This window comes from Scophthalmus maximus, chromosome 5 (genome assembly GCF_022379125.1).
Source record: "Scophthalmus maximus strain ysfricsl-2021 chromosome 5, ASM2237912v1, whole genome shotgun sequence".
Lineage (NCBI taxonomy): Eukaryota > Metazoa > Chordata > Actinopteri > Pleuronectiformes > Scophthalmidae > Scophthalmus > Scophthalmus maximus.
Window position 1 is genome coordinate 7,042,613 of NC_061519.1, and position 9,888 is coordinate 7,052,500.

The 9,888-nt window shown below is 41.3% G+C and overlaps 2 protein-coding genes across 2 annotated transcripts in view; both read left to right on the forward strand.

Moving 5' to 3' along the window:
• ccr12a (chemokine (C-C motif) receptor 12a) lies at positions 1–4,874 on the forward strand. Its single transcript, XM_035633734.2, has 2 exons — positions 1–152; positions 3,021–4,874. Exon 2 carries the CDS (start codon positions 3,035–3,037, stop codon positions 4,115–4,117), a length of 1,083 nt encoding a protein of 360 aa, XP_035489627.1. The 5' UTR covers positions 1–152; positions 3,021–3,034; the 3' UTR covers positions 4,118–4,874.
• Positions 4,875–5,011: 137 nt separating this feature from the next.
• cntnap2b (contactin associated protein 2b) overlaps positions 5,012–9,888 on the forward strand; it is a 40,115-nt gene continuing 35,238 nt past the window's right edge. Inside the window, exon 1 of the mRNA XM_047331960.1 lies at positions 5,012–9,299. Within this exon, the coding sequence (XP_047187916.1) occupies positions 9,218–9,299 (82 nt within the window). The 5' untranslated portion in view covers positions 5,012–9,217. The remainder of the gene's footprint in view (positions 9,300–9,888) is intronic.

Sequence of the window (9,888 nt, forward strand, 5' to 3'; positions counted from 1 at the left end):
TGCCATTGTTGTAATTTAGGACAACCCCCTTCAGCAGATGCTGGTCTCTTTTTCAAAAAGTCCTGAGCCGCAGTGAACACTTTACAGTTACACAGCACTTCCTTGTGCACCACATCAAACTCCGTCTCCTGAACACCCAAAAAGCTCCTGCGGTGAGTAAAGTCTGTTTGTTATTTGTATTGTATTATACTGTATTAATCTATATCTGTAGATTACAATTGCACATATTGCCTGTTAATTATTGTTTGAAACTGGAGAATCAATTTATGTTTTGGGGTATTTCATATATCAAATGCATTTATCAAATACGATGACATTTCTCTTAAAATGTCTTTCCACCAGATCAGATAGAGCACACAAAAAATACGAGTCATTTACAAAATACTAATAATTGTTCTCATCTGAGATCACGTCTCACAACAGTATTAAATTAAAGGAAAATGACTCCATCAGAGTCTGTTGTGATTGCAAGCACCAGATTGATTCCAACCAAATATATATATATATATATATATATATATATCAAATGGTATAATGTTGTTAATATTGCCAGTGTGCATGTATTTGCCACTGAGGATGGCTAATCAAATTGAAAAGGGCTTTGTCGAAAGAAAATCATCTTCTAACTACACTTTTAGTAACAAATATATATTCTATATTGGTTTGGATGAAAGGATGGTGTTGTGATGAAGACAGGTTTATGAAGACAGATAGCATGTGCAACATTAGATTTCAGTTCACAAAGAGAAAACACCTGTGAATAAGGAGAATCAACATTGCAGTCATATTGATATCACACACAAAACCGCAGTTAAAAACATGATGAATACTGATGATGATGATGGTGATGCAACAAGTCATGAGACAGGACAGGAAATGAGCCGTCCTAGTTCCTTTCACACACGTTCATAGTGAGAATGATGGAGGAATTAGAATGCATCTGTGTTCAAACATATCGTAAGTTGGGCAGCTTTGGCTCGATGTTGGCCGTTCGATCCCAGCTTCCGCCAGTCCACATGCCGATGTGTTCTTGGGCAGGACACTTAACCCCCTCTGGCGGCCTTTCCGGCAGTGTATGAATGTGTATAAATGTGAGGGGGAAAAGCGTGGTGAATAGCACCGCTCTATGAATGTGTGTGGAAGAGACTTTCCTGTAAAGTGCTCTAGTCCATATGACTAGAAAAGCGCTATATAAATACACTCCATTTACCATCATATATCAAAGGTTATAAAAAATTATAATTCAATTTCCCTCTACTTCGCAACTTATCCAAGCTACACATAACTAACAACCACTGGTTCACTGTGAGCTCTCCGGAAAAAAAAAAACCCCACGATGCAATCTCATCAGGTGTCAATACAAATGATCTGATAAATATTGTATTTTCACTTACGCTGACTTGCTGAGGGCTGCACCACAGGTGGAAGAAGATCTGAATCTAATGAGCAATCCACTCCCCAGCTTGCAAACAACGAAACCACCACAGGCTCTTCACCGTAAGACAAAAACAGAAATCTCCTCGGGTGTTTATCTGTGTGAGCCCCGAGCAACAAACACCTCGGCAGCTCTGTGTCAGTACTGGAGAGTGGTCTGGCAGCAGCCATCATTATTCTGCTACAGGGGCAAAACATATGCTCTGGCATATTTGCATTTCTTATAACCAATCACATTCATGAAGTCCAGGATGCAGCCGTGGTGCCCCCTGCAAAATAGTGCCGGGTTTGGTGGAACATTTGCACATGGGGAGGCCACAAAACAGTGGAAGATGCACGTTGATCAGATTATCACGCCAATGGAAACTCACTAACAGGCAGGAAGCACAAGGGGGAGGAAGTTATTGCAAATTTATACTCAGCGGAGAGACCACTGACTGTGTCATTTCAGTCTTTGCAAGGTACCCCTCCTTAATCGTGTATTCTTCTGGATTTACCGAGGTCGAAATATTCCCAACCTCTGAGAACATAAGTCAAACATAGTGCAGTCAGGACGAACAGAGGGAGGGTGGTGGTGAGGAGAAGAGAAGGTGCGTTTCATGTGGGCTTAATTATTGGACACAACAACACACGGCGTCTGATTGACTTAGTATTATCACTATCCAATATCTCTGTCGCTCTGCAATAACATCCTCTCTGCATGCATCAGGGGAAAAACCAAAACCTTCATTTTTTTACCTTATGCAAAAGTTTCAGCATGTTTCGCAGAGGTATTTCCATGATGTCAGACAAGCAGCGTCTGGGAAATACTAATATATATATATATATAAAATGGTTTCTTTCAGGGCAGGCAGTGTTCATATGAAGAGAATTCTGATGTACAACAGAAAAAAAATTATGACTGTGGTCACAAACAGGAATACATCCAACCCACAGCAACTAGCATGCAACTTGCATGTTTTGTTGATGCCTTCTTTTTTTTTTGTGGGGAATCGCCATTTCATAGACACAATCTTTCTACTCTGGTCCTTGTTGGCTGGCTGCGGAGATGGTGGATGGGCATTATTGCGGGGTTTGATACTCTTAAAATAATCAATTCTTTAATTCCAGACATGAAAAGTATAAAACTCAAGCTACTGAAGCGCACAGTCAATTCATTTCTGGGAACAAGATATGAGTCATTGTGCTACACCCATGTTTTACTTTTTTTTTTTTTTTCCTGCTGCAGTAAGCACTTTCTGTTCTTTGTTTTGAGAGGCTGACAACTCCATAAATTAACACCAACATAAGATGATGTGACGTGCATTAATCAGTCAGTTTAAAAAAAACAACTGACTGACAAGCAGCTGTTACATTCACAATGTAACAGCTACTTGTCCTAATGGCTACAGGTGGAATGGAGAATCAAATGGGGAGGTTTCTTATCCCCAGCATTAATTCTCCAAAACAGCGAGTTGCGTTGGGGACTACTGTGCATTAAACATAAGAAACACATGTCAATCAAAGTGTGTGCAAATAGCCACAGCAACATCAATCTTCTTACAGCAAACAGACTAACATGGATCTTTAATGTCTCCGTGCCGCAGGATAAACTCCAGCCATGAACGACGACGAGGACCAGTATCAGAACTTCCTGGACCTGTTCAATGACACTAACACGACTGACCCGAGCTACGTGGTCAGTAAAACTGTCACCATCTGCACGAAGCAGGCCATCAACAACTTTGGTGCGAGATTCATCCCGGTTTTCTACTATGTCAACTTTCTCCTGAGTTACCTTGGCAACGGCCTTGTCCTTTTCATCATCTACAAGTATGAGAAGCTCAACACAGTGACAAACATATTCCTCCTGAATTTGGTCCTATCCAACATCCTCTTTGCCACCAGCCTGCCCTTCTGGGCGGCATACCATCAGTCGGAGTGGATTTTTGGCCAGGCTCTGTGTAAGATGGTCAGCAGCGCCTACTTCATCGGCTTCTACAGCTCCATCCTCTTCCTCACGCTCATGACCATTGACCGATACCTCGCAGTGGTGCACGCGGTGGCAGTTACCAAGAGCCGGAGAAAGGCAAATGCCATCATTGCCTCAGTTGTGGTTTGGTGTATCAGTGTTGTTGCAAGTCTGAAAGAGCTGGTTTTACAGAATGTGTGGGAGAGTCCGTACAATGGACTGATGTGTGAGGAGTCAGGATACCAAGAGATCACCATGAAGTACTGGCGTCTCGTCAGTTATTACCAACAGTTCCTGCTCTTCTTTCTCCTGCCTCTGTTCTTGGTGATGTACTGCTACATCAGAATCACTGTCCGAATCCTGTCCACCCGCATGAAGGAGAAGTGCCGTGCCGTCAAGCTCATATTTGTTATCATCTTCACGTTCTTCATCTGCTGGACACCCTACAACATCCTCATCCTCATCCAAGCTATACAGATCTCCAACGAGAACGAAGATGGCGACTCATGCTCTGAGAGCTTAGACTATGCCCTGTACGTGACCCGCAACGTAGCCTACCTGTACTGTTGTATCAGTTCTGTGTTTTATACATTCGTGGGAAAGAAGTTCCAGAGCCACTTCAGGAGGCTGATGGCAAAGAAGATCCCATGTCTGAAGAGACACATCAGCCTCAGCAGCCAGAGCACCAGATCCACATCACAGAAGACACCACACTCTGCTTATGACTACTAGACAGACACACACACACACACACACACACACACACACACACACACACACACACACACTGGACAATCACATAGACTTGTATCCTCCTGTAGTCTGAGGCCTGCTTAAGGTGTGTTTACTTGTGCTCTTTAGTTGGGGAATGCAGGAGCATTTCAGTTTACTTCCTGTCAGACTCTTTTAAAAAAAAAAAATGTTGTTCCAATAACTTGATTACATAAGTTTGATATTTCCCAAATGTAGATATAATGTGAATAAGATTATGTCATGTCAAAATGTTTCACAACGTGTGCAGAGCCGGTAATCCCAGGGCGCCCTGGAAACTGGTTTGTTGTAATTCATTGAAAATGTAAGGGTATCGAAGGCTAACACGCTTTCTTACTGTCAACAAAATCCATGAAAAGTCCCCATATATAATTCAAAACAGCTCACAAACACATTGATTTATTCTTCAAAAAGTTAAAAGCTGTGGCATTATTTAAACTCCTGCACCATGGCGGGTTGCTTCCATCTGCACAGTGATAGACACAGACAGGATTTTGTTGGACGTCGTTGTTAAGGTTCCTTCTCGAGTGACTTTACGTTGTCCATGTTTCTCTTTGCTGCTTGATCATTTCACGCATGTGATCAAGATCTGGTCTGGAGTTCCAGTCTTGTTGATTTAAATGCTTGTAGGGACGTTATGTACTTGACACATCTCATCCAGATGCTTTAAAATTAAATGTAAACCCACATTAATCCTCCAATAAACATGATAATCTGACTCCTCCTGGGTCCTTTCAATGGAAACTGTATTTCTCAATTTTCTTTTTTTTATTTTTGAGGGATTGGACCAATGACTCAATAGTTTCCCCTTTTCTGACAGAACATCTGGTGCAGTATCCTGTCAGTTAAATACATTCCTCCGATGAATCATTACAGTCAAGTCTGGAAAAACAACATGAAATAAGTATTTGGACGTTGCAGTAATATATTGAACAGTGTGTCGAAAAAGTGATTGGGATAAACTGTTTCTTTCAGCAGCACAACAACAGCAGCTGTGATAACTGGTGATTTGAACATTTGGTTTAAGATGTTTTACTAAAATCACGTAATAAATGAATACTAGCTTTTATTACCGTATTAAAAGGGATAATCCAACTCCATATCTGATAGTGAAGCTGGATCTTCACACTGACCTACTATAACAGCAGATCAGTACATGATGTATTCTTGAGTGGGTTACAGGTATTTTGAATTTTTAAAATACTTTTCAATATCAAAATTCCTCTCCTCACTCTTTTTGCAACACCAAATACTTTGACATCTTACTGTGGCTACATAAACCTGGTGCCATTATAAACACACTCATTTGAATTTCAACCAAAAATTTCAACAAAAAACTGAATAGAAATGAATGAATGAACGAACATGAATGTATGTTTCATAGCACTAGGGTTATCAGTCACTACATCATTCACAGTACGTTGCGTGTGGGATCCTCTGATGATCTGGCAACACTAATATTGCATGTGGCCTCCATGTGCGTCACAACAAGCAACACAGCGTCATCTCATGGACAATACCAGACGGGCAATTCTTCGTGGCCTATCAGTGACAGATCGATTGATGTCCTCTCAATCACACAGGCGGATTATAGTGCCGTTAGGACACCCCATCCCACACACGACTTCTCGGCTGAGGCCCACCTGTGAAAGGTCCTTATCATGCTCTCTTTGTTGGATTGAAGGTCGCAGCACACCAGGCAAAGGCGAGGTTGACTCTCGGATCAAGACCAGTCCCCGGTTCCCCAGTTATCGTATAATCCGTAGTACTGCGGCCTTTATTACCGTGATAAATATTCTGGGCATCAAACTACTACACAAGGTGTCTGTGTTTAGTTTTGTTATGGTGTTTTAAATTGCCACTTTTGACAACCGCAACAGACTCAGAGCAAATGAAACTTGTTGCAGGAAGAATAAACGCATACTTTTCCGTCCACTCTGCCCGGAACCCTCGGTTTTCAATATCAACTTGCCTGATTTTTTGTAACCCCATATTTTGCCCTACATCTGCGTGTCTCTAACTGCGTGCTTCTCTATAACAAAGCAACCAACGCAATATATGATAGCCATACACAGGACTGTGCTGGCGTCATTATGCCTGATTAGAAGTCTCTTAAATGTCAAACTAGATGTTCTTGTTTTTTTAAGTGGAGTCCGCCGGTTTGTTGGCACCAGCTCTAGATTAATTCATCGTATTTCAAAATGAGAATATTTCCCAAGATCTATTAAAAAATGTGTTTACAATACAGAAATGTCCAGATTCTAAAAAGTATGTTAATGTATGCCCTCAATACTTGGTCAGGCATGACCAAGGCATACGTGCCAGGCACACGTGGCATGGAGGCTTGATTGAAGCCCAGGTTGCTTTGATAGTTCCTGGAATCTTGTCTGTATGGTTGGGTCGGTGTTTCCCATCTTCCTCTTAGTTCAGGTCAGGTAAAAGTGACTGGCCAATCATGCCCAGTAATATCATGGTCAGAAGACCAGTCAGTGGTAGTCCGTGCTGGTGGCTCTTGGTGCACTGACTCCAGACTCAGTCCACTCCTTGTGAAGCTTTCCCACCTTCTTGAATCGGCTTTGGTCGACAATCTTCTCAAGGCTGCGGCATCCCAGTTGCTCATGCACCTTTTCCTACAACGCTCTTCCCTTCCAGTCAAATGATATGCTTCTATACAGCGAACAGCCGGCCCTTTCAGCAATGACTTTCTGCGGCTTATCAGCGGACTGGGGGAAATCGGGATCTGGTGGTTGATGTTCATCTTCCCCGTCTTCCCCGTGATTGTGGTTGCATGCACTGAACTAGACCGAGAGAGTTCATACTGTATTAAAAAGATATTTACTCAAGCTCAGAATGAAATAGAATATTTTAAGATTACAATTTGTTTTGGCTTAATTATCAAAATGAGAATTTAAAAAAAAAATCTTGAAACATTTTAGTTTACGAGTGATGAGACTGGGATATATTATATTTGGACTTTCTAAGGTCTAAAGAAATATTGAAATGTTATGCTCTGCACCTGTACACTGCCAGAAGAGTCGTCACAGGCAATTTAGGTTTAAGTGTCGTGCCCAAGGACACATCAGCGGACTGGGGGAAGTGGGGATCAAACCGCTGACCTCTGAGTCAGTGGATGACCATCTCTACCTGGATTAGATTAGATTCGATTAACCTTTTTGAAATGAAGAAGGAGGATATGTTATAGTGTCAGGGTGTTTGTCTTTAGCCACGAGGACTCAACTCAACTCGACTTTATTGATATTGTCCCCGAGGGGCAATTTGCGCTGCAGTAAGATATACACGCAAGACAATTAGACTGTCCCAAGTCCCAACAAATATCTGTAAAATCGAATGGGTCTCAACCAATTGAAATACCAAAGCAATGCACCATGTTTGCAACACTGATTTGTCTGTACCGATGTCAATCAATGTCGTTGCCAACGCTGTTGCTGTTTTAACCAATAGAAAAATATCAATAAGTCAACGTGAGTCAAAGTCCAACACTGATTCGTCTGTATACGTGTCAATAAATCTCAGTGCTGTTGGTAGACTAGCCCAGCCTGACCGGACCTGCTGTGCAACGTCGGGCACTCTGGCCGTCACGCTGAAAAGAAAGTCAGAGCTTTCCAAAGAGCTCCAGGGTGTTTACAGTTTCCTTTGAAATGTACCAGGCACTGACTATGCTGCGTTTCGCTCACACTGCAAATGTCCATTTTCAGTCGCCCGAGGTGGAAATACAAACTTAGAAAATCATATTAAAAACGAGCAAATGTAAGCGGTGGGTACAGAGTTTGAGTAACTCTGTACAGTGGCAAATTTCGTCAGGATGGGTCTTTCCTGAAACCTCCTTCAGATGTTCCACCACTTGGAGAGAGCGAAAAAAAACCCAATTCCCAAAACACGTTCTTCACCATGAATGAGATTTTAATTGTTCCAAATAAATAAATAGGAAGCAAGATGTGTTGTCTTAAAGTCTATTAATCTACTGAGAGTGAGACTGGGGCGAGACCGAAGTAAATTACAGTATCCGCTGTGCATTGCTCTCTCTCCCTCTTACGCCATGTTCACCTTTTTAATGGTTACCGCTCACCTGGGCGTACGCCTACAATCACAAATTAATATATCAATAAATTATATTTAACTTAAATGCGGCTCTTACACGCCCCTAATTGCTCTTTTTTAGAATCAAGTACTTGAATTAAATACAACAAGGGAGCCGATAATACATAAAAAAATTAATGTTAAAAACAAAACAAAAAAACCCGGAAAATGTTATTTTCAGATTGAAATCCCAATAGTTTAAAGCATGTCTGTTCTGGTTAACATGTTTATATTTTTGTATTAACATTATAGGCCACTAAAGGTTGTGTATCTTAAAAAGGCTGAATAGCCCAAAATATTTTATTTTTAGTTTTTTTATTCATTTTATTTACGGGCCACAAAGGGACACCTCATTCATTTCTTAAAGCTGAAGAAGACACTTTTTTGTATTTAAATTTTTTTTCTTCTTCGAGTTATATATATACATAGACCACAAAATATTTCTAGGACCTACCTTGTTTTGTTGGGGGAACAAAGCTGACAAAGAATGTGTCACAGAATGTGTCTGACAATAAACAAATTAATATGTTCTATTACCACAATACAATCCTTGTGTTTTGTGTTGTTATAAAATTGAATTTTTCAAATAAAGTTTTGGTTGATCGTGGGAGAAACAATTTTTCATTTGCTGTGGCACTATCCATGGTGCTGATGAAATATTCAATTAAATAAACTCTCTGTGGGTTTGCCATAAAATTAAAGTGTCCCAATATAATCACTGCACGTTAGTGTCATGTAACCAACCCTGTAGTTTCTTTGTTCCCCATCATCTGGTTTGTAGTACTTATCTGACCTTTGACCCCACCTTTACAAATCGGCCATCTAGTCTGTCAGAGACAATGACGCGCAGGTCAGCCATTGCGTTTCGCGTTCGCTGCACGATAAAAAGAAAGCGGAGGAGGCGCCGCACCGAGAGACGCCCGGAGCCGCCGCACCGTCTCCGTCCGAGCGAATCCTCCGAAGATGTCTCGGGTGTGCGCGCTGCTGTTGCTGCCTGCGCTGAGTAGCATCATCAGCACCTCCAGCGCTGCATCCTCAGTGTCCCGTAAGTAGGCTAACACACACACACACACACACACACACACACACACACACACACACACACACACACACACACACACACTTAGTCTGGTCTATCTAATATTGCACAAGTGTGAGTATTGCCAACCTCTGACCGGTAGAATTCCAAATCCTTCAACCTTTGCTAACTACCAATATGGCAATTTTGGTTGTAGTTATTAATGCAATTATTCATCAGATTTCAAAAATGATCGTTAGTATATAGTAATGAGTCTGAATCAGTAAATTGGCAATCATTTCCCTGGTGCTCTGAGGTAACTTTAATATTAAGTAAATGTATTACTTAATATTAATATACACTTTAATCACAACAGCAGTTATGGTTTATCCTAAAATACTCTCAGCAAGTGACACTAGACGTAAACATGTCTTCAGTGGAGACTGTCAACAGAACAACATGTTCATGTTGGGGGCGATGGATGAGTTTAAGCAGCCTGTGTGCTTGTTGTAAATGTTGAATATCATTTCTGTACGTCTCCAGGAAATTGCTGTGTCAAGCATTTTTTGTCAGCTTTCTATGGAACATGTCACATATCCATACGGGGCAGGAGTTT

Coding starts and splice junctions, on each gene's coding strand:
- ccr12a (XM_035633734.2), top strand. CDS start 3,035: ATGAACGACGACGAGGACCAGTATCAGAACTTCCTGGACCTGTTCAAT.